Consider the following 25732-nt stretch of genomic DNA (forward strand, 5'->3'; position numbering starts at 1 on the left):
GAATAACCAGGGGACTCCACAAGTAGATCTGTGGATATGGCTCGGCGTTCATAAATATGTTCCCCATCAGCGAGCCACAGGAGAGCTCCCGAGAGCAGCCTGCTTGAGGCTGGATGCTCAAGGCTGGCGGTGGGGCTAGTGCCACTGCTGTATTTTAGCTGCTGCAGCCGCTGCTGCCACTGGGCAGATACCGCAGTGAGGAACTGACCACTCGGTGCTCTCTGGAGCCTGGGTTCTAGCTACAAATGAGAAGTTAAAGGCAGGTAAACTGGGAGGATTGCAAAGCCTAAAGAGACAGCAAGGAGCAAAAGGAGAGCAAGCCTGAGTGTGAACCAAAATATCAGGCCAAGGGGAGCTGGAGGAAATGTCATCATTGGTGAAGGAGGACTTGGAGAAGAAACTGTTTAAGCCACTCTCACAGAATCTGTGCGAGTTTATTGAAATTGAGTTCTCGGTGCAGGACAGGTACTACCTCTGTGTGTCAGGTAATCTACTCTTTCTGTTCTCGTTTCAAAAAGCAAGTCATCTAAAGATGCTTGGGTGGTAGGGGGTTTGTCTGTGTTTCTTATACAGCAGATGTGTGCCTCTTGTGATAGAGTTTAACTATGCCTAGTTTGAGAATTTGGATTCCATTGAATTTTTCTTAAAGTGCTAAAATGAAAGAAAGAAAAATGATATCATAATATTTTCATTATTTGTTCAGAAATGAAACTGAATATGTACTTCTGATTTGATTATCTTGTCTCTAATCTTTTAGTTCACTCTCGTGGCATGTAAGAGCTCATTATTGTGTAAGAGTTCATTTTTAAAACTTCAACAGGGAGTTCTCTGTATATTTTTAAATACATTGAAGAATTGAGTTATACATCTCTATTTTCAACCATTTTAGATGACTGGAATTTTCTTTTCATCCTAGGAAAGAAACAAAACCTTAGTTTTTTTATTATTATTTTATTTATTTTTTTGTTCCATTCATTTGTTTAGATTTTCTGGGATTTAGATTTTCTGTTTTGAAGACAGAAATGAGCCTTTAAAAAATATTTCTCTTATATGAAAAACAATCCTTTAATGGTAGAAACCAGCTCATGAAGATGGAACTTTAAGGATAAGGGAATGTTCTCTAAAGGATTTAAGTAAAACAAGCATTTTAAAATTTATGAAAATTGTCATGAATAGGCTTTTTCACTTAATTATAGTTTGCTGAACCTGTGACTTTTTTTGTGCTGAATTTAGATAGAAATGTGTGTGCCACTATTGAATTTAATATCCCAGTCTGTGCCTTTGAATACTTTTCAGAGGCTTAGGAGAAAAGAAACTTGGTGTTCATTGTGGACTTTCCTTTTTAAAGTGCACCCCTATTTTCAGAGAACTTGTTATAATTCTTTTCCTGATAATTGGCTTAGAAGGTCTTTCCAAAGGTAACAAGAGGGAGTACTGTAAAGGAAATAGAATATCTCTAAGTTAAGTGCTTGAATTTAAAAAAAATATAATAATTTCTAATAAATACAGTCATATTTGCCCAGTATTAAGAAGAGTAATATTTATTGAACACCTTAGCCTCTTTTGCTATACATATAAAGTGTGGGAACTGGGCATATCAACAAATAGAAAAAACGTAATCAGCTCAGGAAAAACAAAGAATGTAAATTATGGGGGAAGGTCAATTAAACACTTTAAGTAAGAATCCATGTTGTATCCTAACTACCAAATCACTGTCTCATGAAACATCTCCTTGAATTAAATGTTTGGAATTGATTCAACGATTCTGTCATATATAAGAGAAAAAACAAGGTCCTCTCAAAAATGAGGAAGAAATCCAGGCACAGTGGTGAATACCTATAATATCAATGGCTCAGGAAGCTGAGGCAGGAGGATCACAAGTTCAAAGCCAGCCTCAGCAATTTATGGAGACCCTAAGCAACTTATCGAGTCCCTGTTAAAAAAGAAAAAAAAAAAACTGGGTGGGGATGTGGCTCAGTGGTTAACTGCCCCTGGGTTCAATTCCTGGTGCAAAACGAGGGGATGAGAAAGAAGACAATTTTATGATACTCCAGATAAAAGTTCACTAACTTTTTACTAACTTTTCTCCTCTATATCACATCCATCAATTTGTGAGCATTTCCCCCCAAAATAGCACATTTTTATGACCATTACAAACCCATTTTGGTAGAACAGTAATTTAAATAATGCTCGACCATCTTATCTTTGGCTATGTTTTACTTAGAAAATTTCCATCTATGGGAATCAAACAAGCTGAATCAAAATTGTTGAGGCAGGTTACTATCCTTGGAGGGCTCTTCCCCTTCAAGGAGACGTCACATAGTTCTGATTTCCTTGCACACCCTATAATCTAACGGTTCTAAATTTGCAAGGCTCACAGGTCCAGAGTAATCAAATCATATAATGCATTTTTCAAATTAAAGAAATATATTTGGCAGGTGGTGAAGCTCAGTGGTAGAGCATGGGCTTAACATGCCCAAGACCCTGGCTTTAGTCCCCAGTGCCGAAAGAGAAAAAAAAAATTGAAATTTGGCAATACTTTCTACTTATATGACTGGAGTCTGTCCTTCTGCAGGAGTCTCACAACCAGAGTATTGTCATTTACTGTTAAATCTTGATGATTACCTGACCAATGTAAAATGCAGATGTCATTAATTCAATTTTCCTCTCTGTAGTTGCTGGGATACACATTGAGGATGTCTTGGGTCCTCAGTTCCCTCCACCTCAGAGTTTACATGTCCCTTTCTCCCTGGGATTATCTTCCCAGTCCTCCAACAACATTATCATTGACGGTCAAAACCAGCATCTCATGAAAGGGGTAGGAGGTCTGTTAGGTGCAGGCACTAGGAAGGAACAAGTCCTGAGAGCAATGAGGAGAGTGCAAATGGGTTCGAGACACTCCAATAGACTTGAAATGGCATATTGAAACCTTAGCCAAAACTGGGAGGTATCAGGGCATGGTTAACACATCCCTTGGAATGCTTGGAATCAGGTCGATCTGGTTGTAAAATCTGGCCCTGCTTTGTCTGCCTATCAGCTATGAACTTGGGACAAAATGGCATCAATGTTAACATCTCTGGTATCAGTGTTAACATCTCTGGCATCAGTGTTAACATCTCTGAAATGGAAATAAAAACGTCTATGTTTGCATGAAGTGCTCCCCTATAAAGTCCTTACTAGAAAAAAAAATAATGACAAACTATATTCCAATAAATGAAAGGTGGGTTTTTAAGAAAGATAGCATTACACTTTTTAAAATGTACGGAAAAAATATATTTACTGTGTGGGCTGGGGTTGTGACTCAATGGTAGAGTGCTTGTCTAGTATGTATGAGGCACTGGGTTCGATTCTCAGCACCACATACCAATAAATAAATAAAATTTTAAAATTCATCAACAATGAATTAAAATGTTTATATATATATATACATATATATATATATAATATATATATATTTACTGTAAAAATACATGCTAAAATATGTGTATGTAGGTCTATACTATAAATATGCATTTGTAGTTAGAATAAAATATATAGTAAAGGTATATAAATATGTTCATTTGATATAAAATTAATGGAGTATACTGTATACTATGTTTTAAATTATATGCCTATTAAGATATAGACTATTTTAAGGTATTCTCATGTCTTTAGAAAACAATTTTCCATATACAGATATTAATTTGAAATTAAGGGCATTTGCTAGAATTGTGAAAATATTATATGTAATTTTTCTACATATATTAATTTTTGCTATCAAAGCAGAACTTTTTTCCTCTATGAATCAAAGAACCTAACAATTTGTCAAATCATTTACAAAAGAGTGTTAATTAAGAATATGAAGACAAATAAAGGGGGTTACTAAAAGTGATTTTTGAGGCTTCATTTGGAACCACTGTTGCTAAATTTGTGAATTCCCAAAATCTTATAAATAAATCACAAAACTAAATAACTTTTTAAATTTTTCATTTCATGATGATAGTGTTATCTGGGGAGATAGTAGTTTAATCTTTCCAGCACTAAATTGAGAACAAATTATTGTAGTGTTTTTAAGAATGAAAATATAGGATGACATTTTGAAAAGTTTTCAGACACTTAAAGATGTTATTTTGCTGGGGTGTGGCTCAGTGGTAAAGTGCTTGCCTGTGCAAGGTCTTGGGTCCAATTCCTCGGACATCATAGAAACAAAGAAAAGATGCTATAATAGTGGTAGAATAACAACTGTGTGGGTCAAATTATATCCAAACAACTATGCACATATTCTGACAACAGAGCAGAGGAGAGTGCATTTTTTTTTTATTTTTCAAGTTGCAGATTTACTTAAGGCTGTTTTGATATATCTTCCCATTCACAACCTATATTTCCTTTCATAAATATGAATTCACTTGGTTTTACAACAATATAGCACTCTGTTCTCTAAAAGAGAGCGAGCACTTGGAGAAATTCTAATTTGATTGCACTTATTCTCTATTCTAACAAATTAGGAAAAGAAGAAATATGGGATTGATTGATGAAAAGTACACTTTACTAAAAATAAAATACAAATATCATAAACCACAAAACTTAGTTTTCATCAAGATTATGAGATGAGGAACAAATCTTGAATATCAAAGTCAATTTTATACCTTAAAATAAAAGGCATATCTTGCTCTGTATCTAAAGGTAGAAAAATGCTTCATTATTTTTGAAGTCCCCGCCCCAGACACTCCCTCACACAAGCAAAGTACATCGCACATTCGTTGACCATCATGAAATATCTCTATGGAGAAATGTAAATAAACTATTCTGTATTCTGACTCTCCAAATCAGAGTAATTATAAGTGGAGAGTACAACACAGATATGTCCCCTTTGGGATCTCTTGTTACCTTGTATTTATTATGACTTAGCTTTTACACCTGAAAGGGTTGGTGACTCGGATACTAGAAGTGGAATACTATCATTATCTATAAAATCAAAGACTTACAATAACATCATAAGTTAGTCACTCTTGAGACAGATTTTCCATTGGTAATTTTCTACTTTGGGAATTTAAATGTGGAAATCAATATGCTCCACCTATTCTAAAGTCCAAGTCACATCAATTATAGAGTGAACAGAAACTTTATAGCAGAGCTTTTAAGGGAAAAAATATTAAAACTTTTTCATTATTAGAATGGCCTTATTTATTAGGGGATAAAATAAATAGTTGTAAATTATACCTACAGAGTGTCAGGCATAGCCAAACGTGGTGTCGCATTCCTGTAATCCCAGCAGCTCAGGAAGCTAAATTAGGAGGACTTAGGATGTGGCTCAGTGGTTGAGTGCCCTGGGTTCAATCCCCAGTATCAAAAAAAAAAAAAAAAACTCAGCCAGACTGTTAGGCACAAGTCTATTTAATTCCATTTCTATACATTATTCGTTTTCATCTTCATGACAACTTTATGAGGTTAAATTTCTGTTTTGCAGATGAGAAACCATGGTCATAAGAAGTAAAGTAACTACCCCACGGTCACAGGAAGTAATTTTAAAACCAAAGTTCTTTCCACTTTGTGACACTGCTTCTAACCAGAAAGATGACTGTGTTTCTTAACACACACGCCAGACTATGCTAAGTACTCCCCATGCATTATCTTATCTGCCACTTCTTGTGGACAATAAAGTTGAGGCTTACAGTTACTAAATAATTTGCCCAAAATCATCAACTAGCAAGTGACAAATGAGAACTTTAAATTCAGGTCACTTGTGCTCAACCACTCTCTTGTGTTGCTTTCAGAAGGTGATCTGAGACTGTTGTAGCTTGGAGCTCATTAAATAGACCTTGCCTGAGCTTTAGCGGACGGCCCTCTTTGTTTCTTTTCTTCTGCTCCCACAAAAAGCACTTTCTTTCTCTTCCATTCTCTCTCCTATTTCTGAGAGTACATCAATAACTTATGTCCTAACTTGCTTACTGTCAGTCATTTTAATATTTTAAAGATACCCAGTATAGCCCCAAAATTGATTTTATAAAAATATTTCTAGAAAAATGTTATTTGAAAATTACTTTTTAGGTGACATTAATGACTGCCTACTCAACAACCCCAAGGCATCATCAGTGCCTTGTGACTTGTCACTAAAGGCTTCTTTTCTTCAATATCTGGTGGTAATTTTTTCCTATTACTTAATTTAAATAGTGAAAACAATTATATAAACCTAGGATTAGAAAATAAAAGGATCTTACTTATTTAAAGCATTCCTATGCAAATTACTTATTTGCTACTGTTTTTCCTCTATTCTGCCAAATCATGTTGGATCAATTTGCTAATACTGACTCATGAATATAACCATCATTTTGTCATGATAATAGAGGTATTTATCAATGACAAAGCTCATTTTTAAATTTAAGGTAAAAAAAAAGATTGTTATGAGTTAAGATCATAATTCTGGAAACGCAGACTAAAATATTAAAAGTGGAGCAGTCTAATTCTGAAGTTCCCTGCATCTGCAGATATCATTCCCTAAGCCGTAATTCTCCAACAGAGGCTCTGATGTTAGTGAAACCGACACTCTATCGTTTTTACTATGTAAACACATTTCTGTTTTAAGACGATGTGCTAAGTTTCCACTTTGCCAGTGCCTTAATGTGGTGATGGCCATTTAATTTGAGCTGGCAGCAGAGCTCAAGTACGGAATTTAGGGATTGGGTCAACTCCAGCCTGAGCAGACTTCTTTGGCTTATGGCTACAGAGAATTCTTGGAGCCTTCTTAGTTCTAAAGGAAGTCATTTTGTCAAATTAAGGAGGCTGTAGTCTCTCTGTGCTGCTTCTTTTTATCAAAAGTTTAATCTTTAAAGCATGTTCTTTTATTTTCTTAGCTTTGTGTTGGTAGGGCAGTGACCATTAATGTAAGCAAACTCAATAACTGGTAGATTCTATCTGCTTAGCATCTCCTTTCTCTGTTCTCAACCTCTAACCCATCCTTTGTGGAATGTTCCAAAAGAACTAACTTACTTACTTTCTTTTCTTTCCTTCTTTTTTTTTTTTTTTTGTACTAGGGATAGAGCCCAGAGGGGCCTAACCACAGAGCCATATTCCCAACCCTTCCAAAAGAATTTTCTAAAATTTAAATCCCTGCCTGTCCATTCATTTAAAATCCCTCGATAACACTTCCTCACCACCTACCACAGCTTTCAGAATAACATCTAAATCCCATGGCTTGGCATTCCAGATCCTTCCAGGACTAACTCATGCTTAACTTGCTACCTTCCACTTGGCCACACTCACAGCTGCTGCCAAAAGCAGCAAATACTTATAATGACTCAAAAGTGTCAAGCGCTTCATGCTTTTGTGCCTGTGCTTCTCAGAGCCCCCTTTACTCTTTTCTTCATTCTACTAACTCCTACCTTTGCAGCTCAGATGACCTCCTCAGGACGCTCCTCCTGATGACCAGTCAGACGATGATGTCCCTCTGTGTCCTGACTCATTCATAGCACCGTTAGCATTGGTTTTCTTTCTGAAGCCCCCATCCCCTGCAGTCTCAGTGAGAATTAATTTGGGGAATTAATTTTTTTTATTAGCTACACATGACATTATAATGATCCTGGCAATTCATACATTTTAATCATTGGGGTATAATTTCTCATTTTTCTGATTGTACATATTGCAGAATCACACTGGTCATAGAGTCATCTATATACATAAATCCCTATTTATATACATAAATTTCAATTTCTAACACCATGCTTAGTACAAAAAAGGGCACTCAAATAAATATCAACTTAATGAATTGAATGAATGCCTTTATCTTTGATCATTTGGTTATCATAATTTGTAGATGAGGCAGTGGAATTTGCTCCCTGAAAGTTACATTTTCATATAGTGTCCTAGTATTTCTCCTTATCTCTCCACCCCCATTCTCTCTCACCCTCTAAAGTAGCTTAGTGAGACATCTAGCTGAACAAGAATATAATCCTCTGATTCTGAGGTACAGCTTCTGTCGGGAAGACACAACTGTCTTCTGGTTGAAGGAACCTCCTCCAAGATCCTGTGCTTAACAATTGTGACAAGCTACTGAGATCTTTTCCTCACTAAGGTTGCCTCCACTACAGTGCACCAGCCTGATGGCAGTTCTTCCCCTCCTTTCCTCTTTGCAAAGCTGACATCGAGAACTGTACAGATAGACATTTTTAGGGCTAGAGTGGTATAGATGGCAGAAAGCCACCAACTTCTACACAATTTTATTTAAAGACAGGCTCTCACTGAGTTGCTTAGCACCTCACAGCTACAGGGGTCCTTCAGACTCTTGAGTCATTCATTGATCCTGGATTAAGATCTTGAGGTCCTCTCTAGACATGCCCCTCAATTTCTCCCTTGACCCTGAAATGCACCATATGTCTTCTTCTGAACTCTTGGAATATGTCTAAGTCATAGCCTTTAGCCTCCATGTTTATTACCTTGTGTAATCTTACCTAACCCAGGAACTGGCACAGAATGTGTACTCAATCTGTATACAGTAGAACACAAAGGAATCCTCTGCAAACCATCTTCTGCTCTTGCCATTATAGAGAAACTGCCTTCATGGTGCTAATCAATGACCTTCCCAAGTCAGATTCAGTGCCAGGGCTGAACTCCACCTTACCTAACAAAGTGATTTCGCAGGATTGTCTCCAAACCTCTGAAAAAGATCATCCTCTGATTTCCATGGCATTGCACTCTCTGATCTGTCTTTTCTGAGGCCTCTTCTCAGACCCTTTGCTGACATCTCTTTCTTCTCCACTTTCTCTTATCCCTTTCCTCTGCTCTTTTCTTATACACCTGGTCTTGGAAACCTCTCCACACTCAAAACCCTCCAGTCTCTATTTCCATTCCTAAACTACAAAACTTCCATCTCATTCTCTCCTGAATTAATTTGTGAATACCTTATGTGTATGACAAAAACAAAACTCATTAAGCTGGGTGTGGTGGTGCATGCCTATAATCCCAGCAGCTCAGAAGGCTGAGACAGGAGGATGGCAGATTTGAAACCAACCTCAGCAATTTAGTGCTAAACAACTCAGGGAGAGCCTGTCTCAAAACAAAAAATAAAAAGGACTGGGGAGCTGGGCACGATGGCACACGCCTGTTATCCTAGCAGCTTGGGAGGCTGAGAAGAAGGATCACAAGTTCAAAGCCAGCCTCAGTAAAAGTGAGGTGCTAAGCAACTCAGTGAGACCCTGTCTCTAAATAAAAGAGGGCAGGAGATGTGGCTCAGTGGTCAAGTGCCCCTGAGTTCAATCCCTGGTACATCCTCCGCCACAAAAAAAAAAAAAAAAGACTAGGGATATGGCTCAGTTCAATCCCTGGCATACACACAAACACACACACACACACACAAACACACACACAAAAAAATAACTCATTATTCCACCCAGCCAGCTCAACCTCCATGCTTTGCTATTTGGGCTTGCATACAGTGTCTGCTTTCCACCAAGTGCTGAAGTGCCTCATTTTAAACATTACTCAGATTTGCCGCTTGTCTCCCTTACCTTCATCCCATGCGTAGGCTACCACCACAGCCTGCAAAACAAGCAAAACCCTTCAGCAATCACCATGAGTCAGACACAATCCTAAATCCTTTACATACTGTATCCACTTTAATCTTGAGTAGATAAAGTTTATATCACTCTCACGTCTGCCTTATGGCAGGAGAAAATGAGGCTTATCCTCTCCAGAGATTAAGTGACTGAGCCATACCATATTGGTGTTACCAGTTTGACTCCAGAACATCTGGTGCCATAACTCACTGAGCCACATTGCCTCCTCCAGGGCTCTCTGGTTCCTCTTTCTTTTCTTCTTTAATGTATCCTGTGCATCACAGCCACCAGAAAAATACTCTTTTAACAGGGTATCATTTTATTAGTCTCTAGCTCATAGAAGAAGGAGACCTGCTGGCTTGGTATTGCAGTACGAGCTTGCACTGGCCACCTGTCACCTTGCCCTCATTTAGATTTGTCAAATTGCTCAGAACCTCTTCTCCAGTCCTATTGTTAACTCTGAGATCCAATGGTCATTTTGATTTCAGTATCACCTGTTCTTTCAGAAGAGAATTACTCCCTTCCCCAACCCCATTTCTGGAGCCTTTGAGGTCCAGACCAGCCTCCTGTGTCTCATGCCAGACTAGTGTGCACTGAGATTAAGTTTCCAACACAAGAACTTTGGGGACCCATTTAAACCATAGCAGAATCAAAAGAGAATCTTCCCCCAAACAAATTCTCATTCTTAGAAGACAGAACCAGCTTGTGCAGCTCTCTAGGTGACATTATCTACCTTGAAAGAAAGTTTTAGACAGTTGATCCCTATCTGTCACCTCTTTATAATATATGTATGTTAGCCCTGTTTCCTGAACAAAACCATAAGTTACTAGAGGGCAGGCTCTTACTTGTCTCCCCTTTGGCATCTATAATCTATCAAGCAAATAGCAAGTACTCGTAAGGAAATACTCCTTGATTAACTCACTGGTAATTTTCAAAGAAGAAACTCTATAATAAAATGTTGATAATTCTGATGTGTTTATGTGAAACCAAAGAAATTATTTTAAGATGAGAAAATTATTTCCCTCATTTTGTTCACATAAAATAAGCAAAGATTTCCTTGAATTTTCAAAGCATAGTACTAGAATCTTCTGTGCTGGGGGCATCATTTAGAACACTAGAATTTAAGAGGCATACTTGAGAGGATTAAAAATCTCCAACAACATCAAACAGGTCAGTGGTGGTCATTATTCACACAGCAAATTTAGAAGAAATTGTCCCAGTTCCCGAAGTACTGTCCTGTGTTGCTATGTGAGCAGAACTGTTTGCTCTTCTTACCTCACTTGCTTATACTGTCATGAATTTAAATTATAATGTGTTCTGGTAAACACTTTGGCACTGACTGTATTGTAATGCTAGGCCTCTTATTTCCTGCCTCACGTTGAATCCCATTCTCTACCACAAAGTTTAGAGCTCAAAGCACATAGCTCAGAGTTCTATCTGACAAACACTGTTGTGGCAGCATAATTGCTGCAAAAATAAATTTAACATGTGGAGCAAATTTGGGGGGCATATTCATGAAGGTTCAACTACATCAGGTCTCAAATTCAGGCCAAAACTATAATGTGGGTTCAAGATCATTATATAAAAAGTGTATATATAATCCTGAAAAGTGTGACTTGAATAATTTATAGTCTTCTAAAACTAAGAATTTTTCTGTCCTACAGTGACCAAAAATGAAGAAGTGAAAATAATCATGGTAAAACACTACAGAATAGGTTTAGATGAAAAATATGAAGTAACAAAAAAGTGGTCTTTGAATGATCTGCAGATGATTGATGGAAAAGAAGCAGACACTGTAAGTATTATGTTTCATAAGGGAGATGTGGGATCAATATGTTGGTGATCTTTATGCTCAATATCCTACATCATATATTCTTGTCATGTACTAAGTGTTAAAATGACATATTGTTCTTAAGTGGTATGGATTAATTTCCTGTGATCTACTTTTTAGTTTTGCTTTTATGAGTTTGAATTTGAGTTTTGTCTATTAAATTTAAAGGCATTTTTCCCAAGGTCCTCTTAACAGAGTAAACCAGTCAGTCAGGCCTAAAAATCTGAATGCCATTTTCCCAAACATATTACATTTCCACCATTACTCTCTCCAATTTCTTCTGCAGGTTTTGAGGATTCCTTCCCTCTGTCAGCAAGCCGCCTTCATGCTGCAGAAGGATCGTAGTGCTTGGAAATCCTAGAATCTTAGAGTTGAAAGACAAGAAAGAGTCTCCCCTCTTGTCCACTTAAATAGTCATTTCCCAGTCTGATTCTAGAGTCTTCTGGAGAGGGAGAGTTCATCCTGCCCCTGAATTTTATATGCCCACAATGTCTAATTAAGTACTGACTCCTGAAGTTTACAATGCCCAATCCCCCCCCACCTCTTACCCCATTTCCAGATTTCCCATTAGGTGAAGTCCTACTCATGACTCCCCGCCTGGTGCACCCATTCATTGTGGATGTAAATATGTTGAGGCCATAACCCTACAAACTGCAGTTATTGTATTACTCTAACTCCCCTTTGAATGGAAAGCCCCTTCTAAAGTTTGAGACCAGGTCATAGCCTTCTACCTGATAGATATCAGGCACTCAATAAGACTCATTTTTTTCTCTTTCTTTCTTTTTTTTGGGGGGGGGGGAGGTACTGAAGTTTGAACCCAGGGCCTTGCACATTGTAAGTTGCAACCCTTCTGCCTCATCCTCCTGAGTTGCTAGAAATACAGGTGTGCACCACCATGTGTGCAAAATTCATTTATTGTTGGTTTTTTCCTTTGGGGAGCAGGTACCAGGAATTGAACTCAGGGGCACTCAACCTCTGAGCCACATCCCCAGCCCTATAATATATATATTTATATCATTTATATTATTTCTAAATATATTTATATTTAGAATCAGTGTCTCACTGAGTTGCTTAATGCTTTATTGTTGCTAAGGCTGGCTTTGAACTCAAGATCCTCCTGCCTCAGCCTCCCAAACCACTGGGATTATAGGCATGGGCCCCTGTGCCCTGCTCATTTATTGTTAATCCTAATAAATATCATATTCTTAGTTTGGCCTGTTGTTCCAACCTACCAAACCTACCAAACCTTTTAATATCTTGATTTTTAAATATCAGCCAGCTTCAGCAAAAGTGAGGCCCTAAGCAATTCAATGAGATCCTGTCTCTAAATAAAATACAAAAAATGGTTGAGGATGTGGTTCAGTGGTTGAGTGCCCCTGTAGTATGATACACATTTAATTAATTAACTGAACATTTAAGACTTTATCTAAGGCAATAACAAAACTAATAAAGCAGGTAGAGCCAAGGACATACCTCTAAGGAATCGGTGGTTATCATTATTACTACTATTAGTGTTGTTACTAGCAACGATCCCACACTTAGTAAATTCTTACAAGGTACCAGGAATCAAGCTAAGTCCCTTCCATATATAATTTTAATCACCTGGCTGAGGATGTGGCTCAAGCAGTAGTGGCCCGGGTTCGATCCTCAGCACTACATACAAACAAAGATGTTGTGTCCGCCGAGAATTAAAAAATAAATATTAAAAAATTCTCTCTCTCTCTCTCTCTCTCTCTCTCTCTCTCTCTCTCTCTCTCTCTCTCAAAAAAAAAAAAAAAAAAAGAGACTAATTGAGCCTGGCGCGGTAGTGCATGTCTGCAGTCCCCGCGGCTCTGAAGGCTGAGGCAGAAGGACCTCCAGTTCAAAGCCAGCTTCAGCAAAAGTGAGGCCCTAAGCAATTCAGTGAGACTCTGTCTCTAAATAAAATACAAAAAATGGTTGAGGATGTGGTTCAGAGGTTGAGTGCCCCTGAGTTCAATCCCTGGTACCCCTCACCAAAAAAAAAAAAAAAAAAAAAACTAATTGATTTCCTCAAGGTAACAGCTATTAAGTGGTAGAGCTAGACTTTACTCAGAAATCTGTTAATTTGCCTTCTTTAGATTGGTTGTTCAACCTCCACAAATTCATATATTTATTAATTTCTTTGTTCAGTCCTCTATCAGAATTTATAGCACCGAAGGTCCTGCTAAGCTCAGAGGATACAGTAACAGCCATAAACTCTGCTTAATGATCTAATCTGAATGTCCATATATGCCTTCTGCTATTACCTTGGCTAACACCTAGAAATCCTATTTTTCTTTTTTTTTTTTTTATTGGTTGTTCAAAACATTACAAAGCTCTTGACATATCATATTTCATACATTTGATTCAGGTGGGTTTTGAACTTTTCAAGCTTGCTGTGTTTGACAGGACTCCTTGGTGAAAGCGCTGGATTTCATTGCTTTGTTTCCTAATTACTCATATAATTTTTTTGTTTTTTTGGTACTGAGGGTTGAACCCAGAGGTGCTTTACCACTGAGGCACACTCTCAGCACTTTTAATTTTTTATTTTGAGACAGGGGCTCACTAAGTTTCTTAAGGCCTCACTAAGTTGCTGAGGCTGGCCTCAAACTCGCAATCCTCCTACTTTAGCCTCCCAAGTCACTGGGATTACAGACGTGTACTACTGCATCCAGTCAAGTAATATTTTTCTGATAATACATTTTACCTAAATGTTAGGCAATTAAACCTATTGCTGCATATCCATAAGATGGAATAGCATGCAGGTTTCCAGAAGAATACCTCAAAACACAAGTACAAGTATTCACTATTTAATAAGTTTTTTAAAAATCAACTGAAAACAAAGCTTTTCTAAAATAGTGTCAATTTTGCATATTTATTATATTATAGAAATCTAAATCTTAATTTTTTCTTTCTTTTTTTTTGTTACTGGTGTTTGAACTCAGGGGCACTCAACTACTAAACCACATCTCCAGCCTTTTTTTTGTATTTTATTTACAGTCTCAGTGAGTTGCTTAGCGCCTTGCTTTTACTGAGGCTGACTTTGACCTGAGCCACTCGGATTACAGGTGTACACCATAATGCCTGGCTTAAATCTTAAATTTTAATGCTAGAAAATACATGTAGTTACATGTATGTGTATATGTACATGTATATATGAAACAGCCCCGTATAACAAGGTTAAAAATTTTACAATTTTTATTTTCTTCTTTATACTTTTCTGTACTTGCCAGATTTCTATACTGTACCAAATTTTAACAGAAGTCTAGGTCAGTTTCACCAATCCATAGTTCAGAAATTAACCACCCTCACCCAATTATTGGCCCATTTTTCTTTTTTTCTTTTCTTTGTTTCTCATGTTCTCAAATGTTAGTGGTGTCATAATGTCTCTAAATTTGGCCAGTGCCTGGGATATTTTTATCAGTCCTATCACAAGAAAACTATAATATCCTAAGAAGAGTTTTTTAAAAAACATTTATTTTCTACAATGATGTAATATATATATATATATATATATATATATATATATATATATATATATATCCATCCTGAATGTTCTGGGAATATAGGAAAATCATCTCTCTCTTTATCTTTCTCTCTCTCTCTCTCTCTCAATTGAAAGGAGTGTTTACTACATTTTTCTCAATGGCAACGATACAATTGTCAATAGAGTAATTTTAAGCCAGAAAATTATCAAGTGTAAAATGGAATGGAATTGAAATTGAAGACAGTTTATAAAGCATAAATCAAATGATTTAGATTTGGAGACTGACTGATCCAACAGTTGGGCATGGGCAGGCTGGGGTGTTGGTTCTTGTCCTGACTCTGCCACTTAACTCTAGGTGTGGCTTGTGCTTCACCTCTCTGGAAAACTATCATCTCATCTATAAATAAGGGGTTACTAAATAATCTATGAGATCCCCTCTTAGCTCTAGAAAGAAAGGGGGGAGATGAAGAAAGGAAGGGACTTGTATTCTATGTGCATGCACGCTTGTCCTTTCAATTATTAAGCTAAAGCAAAGATTAATCCTCATTATCTCAAAGACATGAAGGATATTTTCTACATGACAAGAAGCAAATGGAAGAGAAAACCATCTAAGGAACATGATTACTATCTGGTGGTGGAATGGAGATTTCCTTTTGACAGTCTCTGCAGAATTGTCTTTCAATGTATGACAGTTAGAAAAAACATTCAAGGTATGGCTAAGGGAGCACTACCTTTGAAATCACAACACTCTTATATCTTCCTTTTAAAGTGTTGTTTAAAAAAAAATAATGGTACAAAGCAAAGCAGTATTAACACCAGTATCACAATCTTTGGGGACAGATGTTTGGGGTATGATCATTTATTAAGCTCCATACTAGGCATTTTATATGATTAATCTCAAACTGTAGGGCAACCCTAACTAAAATGGAAAAGTGAGAGATCACATAAGTAGTTTGCCCATGGTTACATCAGAGAGTCAAAATGGTCCTCTAGTTTCAAAACCCATGTTCTTTTTCTGGCCTTTTGCAAGAGTTTTCCTGTTTGAAAATACGTAGTTATTTGTATATAATGCTTAAAAGCTACTTGCTAGTGAATTTACACTCTTGTGTGGTTTGGTCCCTCTCTGCCTCTTTGTCATTTAAGCAATGTTTACTTTCATTTTTCTTCTTACATAGAAGCAATTCAGATCGGTCCAACACACATTTGTTGAGACAACAATGGTTGCCATGGATGAGCACGAGGAACACAAGGAATGCAAAACCTTTGCCTTCAAGGAGAGTTGGGAATTAGGGAGAATTGTGAAAATATTTTCTAAACAGAAATATACTTTGTACACTTTATAAATGCATGATATAGTTTTGTGTGTGTAGAGCTAGGACTTGAATCTAGGGCTCCACATATGCTGCAGAAGTACTTGACCACTGAGCAAGGCACTGTTGTCACTACTACTAATAACAATAGCAATTATTATTATTCTCTCTCCCCTCCTCCCAATCTCTTTTTGAGACAGAGTCTTGCTAAATTGCTGAGGCTGTCCTTGAACTTGAGTTCCTCCTGCCTTAGTCTCCCAAGTTGCCTGGGATTCTAGGTGTGTACCACTACTCCAGACTCAATTATTATTATTTCAATACGTAATATCCAGATTAGGTTTGATGTCTCTTCTTTTTTGAAGCATTTCTACTAGACATATTGCAAGAACCTAGAGCCATCCAATAAGAGGCATTCTAGCAGTTTGTCAAATGACTAATGGTCCCTGCTATTACTGTCAAAGATTACTCTTTGCTGTCAACTGCAAAGTCATCAAATTGGCCATCCGTACTATGTCAAATGCTAATTAGCCATCCTGCATTTCCCCCACTTACCTTTTAAATATCACAGAGGACCAAACTCCTAGTAAAGACACCAGAGAAAAATGCTTTTCTCCACCTCCATCCCCAAAAGTCTGTAAGGGGGTTCATTATTTCCATCCCATCTTCTCAAATTTACTACACAGAGAAGATGTGATAACTACACATTCTATGACATTCATTTCATGTGTATAATTGACAAGACATAGATGTTTCAAAAATAATCTTTCTTGTTTATTTTTTAGAAGGAATTACATTTGAAGCAGGTAGTTTTGAAACGCTTATTTGTAGATTTTAGAAATATATTTGATACTGTCACTTTCAATAGACATATCCAGGAGAATATGAGAGAATCCAGGAAACTACTTTCATTGCTACGAACTAAGTCATTTCTGTCTTTCTCTTCTAGGACAATCCATTTTTTGATCTGCACTTCAAGAAAGTGTACAGTTTGGAAGCATATAGTTGTGCTTCTAAATATTCCTTTGCTCGAACTGTAAATAAGCTGAATCATGCATACCTCAAGAAGGACTTGCAGATTGTGAACTTTGATTCTACTTACATTAATGATGATTCCATTTGGTCCTCCAACAACAAGGATTGCTTGGTTCTCATGAGAATATGCTTTTATGCTTTTAATTTGGTGTGCTTATCTCTGTGCCCCCTGCCACTTTGAAGATGTATTCCATATTCCTTCATCAGTGTCTTACAAAAATGGTTCCTCAAGTAAATGCTGATCGTCAAAATTTTATTTTTCCCTTCATCAGTGGCTATTATTTATATGAAAATAAAGGGATGCTTTGTGGATTTCAGTGAAATGTGCTTTAATGCCATCTCTCAACATTTGGGAGTTTTGGGCAATGTATCTTGTGGTAACTTTGGAAGGAAGTTGCATGGCTTTGACTAAATTAGTATTCTGCTAAAGAAAATTGAGAAGTACTTTTAAAAAGACCTGGATCTGAGGAAAGACATTTATGTCTATGGATAAGAAGACAAGATTTTCAAGATGCAATACTATCCAAAGCAATTTGCAGACTTAATACTATTCCTAACAAAATTCCAACACCCTTTATTACAGAAATGGAAGGTCAATCTTCAAAATTCACATGGAATTGCAAGGGATTCCAAATAGCAAAAGAATCTTGAAAAAGAAGGACAAAGTTGGAGGACTCACACTTTTGATTTCAAACCTCAATACAAAGCTATTGTAATCAAAATAGTGTGGTGCTTGCATAATGATAGACACAGAGTCCACTAGAATAAAACCAATTCAAAAAGAAATCCATATGTCTATGGTCAACTAATTTTTTACATGGGTGCCAAGTCCATTTAAAGGAAAAAGAATAATCTCTTTAACAGATCATGCTGGGAAAACTGGATATACACAGACAAAAGAATGAAGTAGGACATCTACCTTATACCACATACAAAAGATAACTCAAAATGGACAAATGACCTAAACATAAAAACAGAAAATATAAAACTCTTAGAAGAAAACACAGGGGTAAATCTTAAGGACTTTGGTTTGGCAGTGAATTCTTATAATATCAAAAGAATGAGAAACAAAAGAAAAATAGATACATTGGTCTTCATCAAAAATAAAATCCTTTTACACTGAATGACATTATCCAAAAAGCAAAAAACAACCTACAGAATGAGAGATTATGTTTTCATATCATCTTTCAGAAAAGGTTTAATGTCTAGAATACATAAAGAACTCCTACAACTCAGTAACCAAAAAAAATCAGCCCAATTTTAAAATGGGCAAAGGACTTAAACAAAGATTTCTGCAAAGAAGATATATAAATGGCCAATATGCACAAAAAAGGTGCCCATTAGTCAATAGGGAAGTGCAAATCAAAGCCATAAATGTCAAGAGAAATATCACTTCGTACCTATGAGGATGACTGTTTTTAATTAAAAAAAACAAAAATGGAAAATAACAAGCATTAGCAAGGACATGGATTGCCGCAATCTGGCTGGGCACAAAATCACGAGCCACTCAAGCAGGAACAAAGTTTATTTTTTGAAACTGCCGCCAATGTCCGGTACCGCCCGGGAAGCTTTTTTCCACCCACGCGGCCTCCTCTCGGAACCGGGAACCTCGGAGAGAGCTCCTCCCCCGGAACTCCCTCCTACTATACTTCCCCAACCAATGGGAACTCTCCAGGAGTCCCGTAGCCGGCCTAGGTGAACAGCAGGAGTCCAATATCCATATGAATGCAAATCTTAACATAATCATATCTCAATGGCTAGCTGGCGTCACCTTTCGACCAGAAATGCCATGCATCATATACTTGGCTCTTAGCAATGGATGAATTGAAACCCTCTTCTATTGCTGCTGAAAATGTAAAATGATGCAGCCACTAAAGAAAAGAATTTGGCAGTGTTCTAGAACAGCCCAGCACGGTACATGAAACTGGCCCCTTGGTGTCATGAGACCAAATAAAAGAGGCAGAAAGATCCAGGATTTCACAGATTGCAATTTACTAAGGACACACTGACAATCCTGGGTGGCAGAGAAACCAGTTGGATTCCCACAGTTTGGGTCAGAAGGAGAGGTGTAAATAATGGTCAGAACAAAGTGGACTCATCCAAGCTGGAAAGTACATGGTTTATCTTAAGATAAACCTTATCAATAAGGTTTATAAATAAATCTTATCAAAGATTTCAGCTACATTTCTGATGTTGACAGAGCCAGGATCCAGTCAGGGTCTAATCGTAGCATTGTACATACCACTCTAATGGTCTCATTTACTTATACTATACAGGGAAAACCTACCAGGGTTACTCATGAGTGGTCATGGCGGTTATGACTCAAGATGGCTGCGGTGGGGTCAAGCTGAATCCATGCAAATGGTTCCATAAAATACTAAACAGAGGGCTGGGAATATAGCTCAGCTGGTAGATTGCTTGCTTTATATGCATAAGGTCCTTGGTTCAATCCCTGGCACCACAAAAAAAAAAAAAAAAAAAACGGAGTTACCAAATGTCCAAAAGCAATTCATTCTGAGGTATTCAAAGAAATTCAAAAGACCCAAAGGAAATCAAAGCAGAAATATATAATAGATATTTGTACAGTAATATTCATAGTAGGCTGGCTTTCTGGACTATTTGCAGCATTATTCACAATAGCAAAAGATTAAAATAGCATGTGTCCATTAGTAGATGAGTGAATAAACAAAATGTAGAATAACTATACAATGGAATATCATTAAACTTCAAAAAGGAATGAAGTTTTGATGCATGCTAAAACATGGATAAATTCTGAAAACATTATATATGCTAAGTTAAATAAAAAACAAAAATTGTATAATTCCATTTACAGGAAGTTTCTGGAATAGGCCAATTCAGAGACAGAATAGGTCAGAAGTTAACAGAGACTTGGAAGAGAAAGGAAGGAGGAGTTCCTTAATGGTTATAGAGTTTCTGTTTGGGTTGATGAAAAAGTTTTAGAAATAGTGATGGCTAAACAACATGGTGAAGGAATGTATTAATGCCACCAAATTATACAATTTAAAATGGTTAAAAATGCAAATTTAAAAATTACAACTTTTAAAAAGTAATGTAATAAGCCAAAAACCTTGGAGCTTTAAATGGGTAAATTGTATGGAATATGACTTATATCTCAATAAAGCTGTTAAAAAGGAAGAAAAGACTACCTTAAGTTTATAGGAAGAAAGTATGCATGAATTTTTTATAAACTGAAAGTGGGGAAAAATTTCTTAGTGATCACTCAAAATCCAGAAATGAAGGAAAAAATATGATTAACTTAACTAAAAAGTTAAGAAACTTACATAAAATATGTATGGAAAAAACTATAGCTCGAGCCAAATAACAAATTGAAAACTAGAAAAAAATTGCAACTTATACAAAAATATGCTAATATCCCTCATATATAGTGAGTTTCTAAATTTGAGGGGTAAAAAAAGACCAACATTCCAATTGGCAAAACATGTGAACAGACTGTTCACAGAAAAAGAATTGCAAATGACACTTAAACATATGAAGAGATGCTCAACCTTGCCCACGATGAAAAAAATTCAGATGAAATCTATGGGGCAATCTCATTTCTCATCTAACAGATTGGCAAATTTTTTAAATTTTTTGACAATATTCCATTGGATATAGAAATAGTCCTCATTCATTACTCTCAGGAATGGAAAATTATACAAAATCCCTAGGAGAGGAATTTGACAATATTTTGCAAAATTACATGTACATTTACTCTTTGACCCAGACGTGCAAGGCTATTTCTAGAACTCTATCCCAAAGATACTTTGGCAAAACTATAAAATGACCCATGCAAAGGCATGTGACTTTGTTAACAAAAGCAAAATATTTAAGGTGAGAGAGATAGCTCAGGTAGAGTGCTTGCCTACCATGTGCAGGTCCTGGGTTTGATCCCCATCATAGGAGAAGAAGGAGACCAAAAATTAGGGAAGCTGCCAATTATTAATCAAGTCCTGGTCATTTTTGGTTGCCTGAACTATTTCATGGACTGGTTACTGCATGTAGTAGATTGGTTTCCTGGGCTGAATGCTGCAAGTTGTGGGTTGGAGTTCTAGTTTTACATTTAGTCTAGCCCTTGTTTGTTTATATATTCAGAAATATTTTGATTGTCCTAGTGATGGTTACATGAGTACATATGTGTAAAGAAAAACAAAAGAGAGACAGAAGCAAGCAAGGTGCTGGGGCAAAGTAAAAGGGGCTGCTTGTCCAAACTGCCAGCTTTATTTATAACCATAGGTTACACTGGGTCATTGACATCATTAGTACATATCGCTTATTGTATAAAGTTACAGTTATGTAGTCAAGTGTAGGCCCAGTGACAACATTGGTGTTGTCTAAGAGAGTTCCTTTATTCCCTTAATCTGAGATTAAGGTTGAGGCCGATAAGACTCTAGCACACTGCCTCCCAATGAAGGACATTACCATAGCAGCTAGGCATAGAGCATGCATTAGTCATCTTACTATTTCCAGGGAGAAACTGTAGAATATTCCAAGTGTGGATAACCGGATGCCTGTTATCCTCCTGGAGTTTGCTCACCAGAGGAATGCTGTCTTGTACATTTCCACAGTGAGAATCCTTAAACATTTGATGCTTGTCAAAATCAACAAAATGAAAACACTATTTATAAGTATAATTGTTAGTAGTTATATTGGAGTATTATTTTGACACTAAAATAAGAGCATAGTAGATAAAGTAGCTTCCACCAGACTATGATGGGGCAATTTGAGCATAAGAAAATGATTGTAATAGAATGAAATATTCAGATATATGTAAGTCCATGACACTCAAATAACTAAGAAATAAGTCTCAATTTTCACCACTGTAACATTTGAAAATGATAAAAAATGCATTATGCATTTCCTATAGGAGCTCTATTCCAGATGACAGAAGATAAGGGAAATTTTTAAAGAATAATTCCAAATAATAAATGCAAAAAGAGTGATAGAACTAGAAAATTACCATTTGCAATCTCTAATGAAATAATGGATTTAGGCAACAATTACCAATGAATGCTAAAATCATGAGGAGAAAGGTTATGGAAGAATGAGCAATCTTTTTGTTTGTTTGTTTGTTTGTTTTCAGTGCTGGGAATTGAACCTAGGGATAGAGTAGATAGAGAAGGCAGGATACATACATAGGAGTCTACCCCTGAATCACACCCCCACCCCCATAATGAGCAATCTTAATGCTAAAAAAAAAATGACTCAGCAACCATTAAGTATTTATAATATGATGTAGTGATATAGTAAGAAGTATACAGCACTAACAATAAAGAATTCTTACCTAAAAATGAACCTGAATCTAACTATTCCCCTCGATCTAGCTACTGAATTTGAAGGAATAAGCCAAATATAGAATGTGTAAAATTCTACAGGACTATGGCTCAGTTTCTGTAAAAACCAATAACATGGGTGAAAAGAAGAAGGAGCACTGTTTAATATAAAAGAGACTTAGGAACTATAGCAAGCAAATACACTATATAGGCTTTATTTGAACCCTGATATGAACATAACAAGCATGAAAAGCCAGTTTTAAAACAACCAAGGAAATTAGAATTTGGCGGACACTATAAATAAAGGAATAATCGTTGATTTTATTCAATGTGATAATGACATGGTAGGTGTGCTTTTTAAAATCTTTCTCAATTAGGAAATACAGATACTAAGATATTTACTAGTGATGTGATATGCACTGGGGGAAAAAAAGAGGGAAGGGAATTCAAAATAGGATTGGAAAAATATTAATCATTGTTGAAACTGGATCATGAATCCTTAGGAGTTTATTATACAAGTTTCTCTATGTTTCTGTATATTTGAAATTTTTCATAATAAAATACTTAGAATGCATCTATCATTCTGAGACAAAAGAAAAGTTGAAGGTCATTTTAAAATATCACTTTTTTTTAAAAGGAACCAGAGTGTCTTGGGTATGGCTAGAGCAGGGGGGAAATAATAGATGTGTCTAGAATTTCTTGTAGTACTAGAGGATAAGGAAGTTCTATAAAATAAAGTAGCTCCCAATGGCCAGTGCTATAAAACTTAAGGCAAGAAAACAATGATAGTATTAGAACATAACTCAAAGAGTAAAATAAGTATCTCTTAGTCTATTCTCATAGAAATGTATGAATGGATGAGTGGATGGACAATACTTGCTTACAGAAGAATTCCAAATAACAAAAGTGGAAGAAATGAGGAAAACTAATAATTGTAGACCAAATTAGGAAAATAGGAAACCACTAAACACCATAGTTATAGTTGCTGCAGGTAAGATCAACAAATGAATTCTTAAATTAATGAAAGTATAAGGAGAAACTGTGTGTTTTCATAGCCTCAAAGTCTCTCCCCTAAAATGTTTATTGACTAGAAAGGAAAAAAAAACAGTTTATAGTGGCAGACACCTGGAAGACATCACCTTGGCCAGGTGGTCAAAGCTAACCACATGAGTAATGGGACTTATCAGTGTTGTGTGCCACTGATGTAATGTAGGAGGAAGGCACATCACCTCTGTGATGCTGGCCCAAGTCTATAACCTTAGTATAGATTGAATTGAGGGACAAGAAGTATAAGTACCTTTTTATCAAAGTAGGCAGTAAACACTATATGCTAGAAAACGTGCTAGAAAAATCTTATATATCATATTCCAAGTCCTGGGGTGCCTCTCCGACTAATAAAACCCGATCCAATAGCTCATGTGTTTGCTTCTTGGGAAAAAAAAGTTCAGGTTGTGGTTAACAAAAGCAACTACTTCCTATATTAGAGTGCTGTCTTTATAGAGAGAATAAAGATAGTATCTTATTCACTTTGGGATTATACACAGGAGACACTCAATATATGTATATTTATTTTTGAAACATAATCCTTATAAAGGAAATTTGACTTTAGAGGTACTGTTGAAAATCTGATTATGTTAGTGTTATTTCATCTTATGTGCCTTTTCTCTCCCTTGCCTTCTCTCTTTTTTTCTTCACTTTTTTAAAGTTTAATTCCACAAGTCAATGTCTTCCTTCTCCAATCTCTTAGAGAGACAAAGAGAGAGAGAGAGAGAGAGAGAGAGAGAGAGAGAGAGAGAGAGAGAGAGAGAGATTTTTTTAGTACTGGGTATTGGACCCAGGGATGCTTTATCACCAAGCTACATCCCCAACCCCCAACCCTTTTTGTTTTTTATAGTGACACAGGATCTTGCTAACTCAATGAGGCTGGTCTTGAACTTGAGATCCTCCTGCCTCAGCATCCTGAGTTGCTGGGATTACAGGTGTGTGCCACTACACCTGGCTATATATTTTTACTTTTAGTTCTATTTTAACTTAAGCCTCTGCAAGCAGTTGGAACTCCTAGGAACTAGAAGGCAAGAATGATAGGAGTCTCCCATTTAGGCTCTCAGGTTGTACACTATACAAGTGCACCACATCTAAAAGAGAATCATTCCTATCCCAGACATTGTTTAGATGACAATGTACAAGTGACCTCTATAATCTCAGCACCCTGCTGAATTCTGGAACAGTGGGCAAGGGCTCCCTCCTTCATAAACCCTCATCAGCACTCATGAAGAGTACCTACAAATGTTCTCCCTAATAAACACTTGAGCTATTGTCTATACCCTCTCTTAACCACATTGTGAGCATCTCTTTTAATCAGCTACCTGTTTTCACAAGAATTTTTTGTAACAAATGGTCGTAAATTTACGTAGCTTAAAAATAAGCATTTAGCTCTTGCTCAGGCATCTCTTCACTGACTTCAGTATGGCAAATCTAAGCTGAACTGGCTTCTAACCTTTAGTTGGGTTTAGGTTTGTTCCACATATCCCTTCCTCCTTGGATCAATGACTACCCCCAATTTTTTCTTCTTGTGATCAAAGATACAAGGACCAGTCTGATTATGCAATCACATTTCAAACTTCTGCCTACATCATGTTTACTAGCAAGCTATTGCTTAAAGCAAGTCACTAGGTGAAGCCCCAAGTCCAAAGGCGGAGAAATATACTCTACCAACCATAAGATCATTTCAAGGATATGAATGTATAAAACAAATATAGAAAAAATAAAGACCAATAATTCAATATTGCTTCTCTTGCTCACCTGTTACTCTCACATGTCTGGGCCCTTCCTGACTTTGTCTCCTCACCTATGTGGGTGTTAGGAGGATGGCTAGTCATACAGGATTCATCCTGCTTATCTGGACTCTGGAAATCTCCCTAAGTGGAGTTATTCAAGTTATACAATAAATATTGCTTAGACTTTTTATTTTATTTTTTGCTATTAAAAAGTTAGAAGGAGTTCTTCATTTAAATTCAGACCAAAACATTGCATGAGCAAGGAAGTGGTAGGCCCACAGGGAGGATATGTCCAGTGGTCATCAATTTTCACCCCAGGGTCTCTAAAGGCCTACTGAAAACGGGTTCATCTTGGGGTTTCTCATGGCACATAATACAGTACCTGCCACAGTAGATGTCTTATAAATATTCCTTGCTTGAAATAGGTGAGATTATATTATTTTATATTTATATTATTATATTCACATTATTAATTAT

The 25732-nt window shown here is 36.6% G+C and overlaps 1 protein-coding gene across 1 annotated transcript; it reads left to right on the forward strand.

The window, feature by feature from the left end:
• Positions 1 to 338: 338 nt before the first annotated feature.
• On the forward strand, positions 339 to 17368 carry Exoc1l (exocyst complex component 1 like). Its single transcript, XM_046446458.2, has 3 exons — positions 339 to 485; positions 11192 to 11322; positions 17102 to 17368. The coding sequence occupies exons 1-3, from the start codon at positions 365 to 367 to the stop codon at positions 17366 to 17368; spliced, it is 519 nt and encodes a 172-aa protein (XP_046302414.1). The 5' UTR covers positions 339 to 364.
• Positions 17369 to 25732: the final 8364 nt, after the last annotated feature.

Source organism: Marmota monax, unplaced genomic scaffold, assembly GCF_021218885.2.
Source record: "Marmota monax isolate L192 unplaced genomic scaffold, Marmota_monax_Labrador192_F-V1.1 WCK01_AAM20220418_F8-fsc00025, whole genome shotgun sequence".
Lineage (NCBI taxonomy): Eukaryota > Metazoa > Chordata > Mammalia > Rodentia > Sciuridae > Marmota > Marmota monax.

Coding starts and splice junctions, on each gene's coding strand:
- Exoc1l (XM_046446458.2), top strand. CDS start 365: ATGTCATCATTGGTGAAGGAGGACTTGGAGAAGAAACTGTTTAAGCCA. Junction 486..11,191: donor GTACTACCTCTGTGTGTCAG/GTAATCTACTCT, acceptor TCTGTCCTACAG/TGACCAAAAATGAAGAAGTG. Junction 11,323..17,101: donor ATGGAAAAGAAGCAGACACT/GTAAGTATTATG, acceptor TTTCTCTTCTAG/GACAATCCATTTTTTGATCT.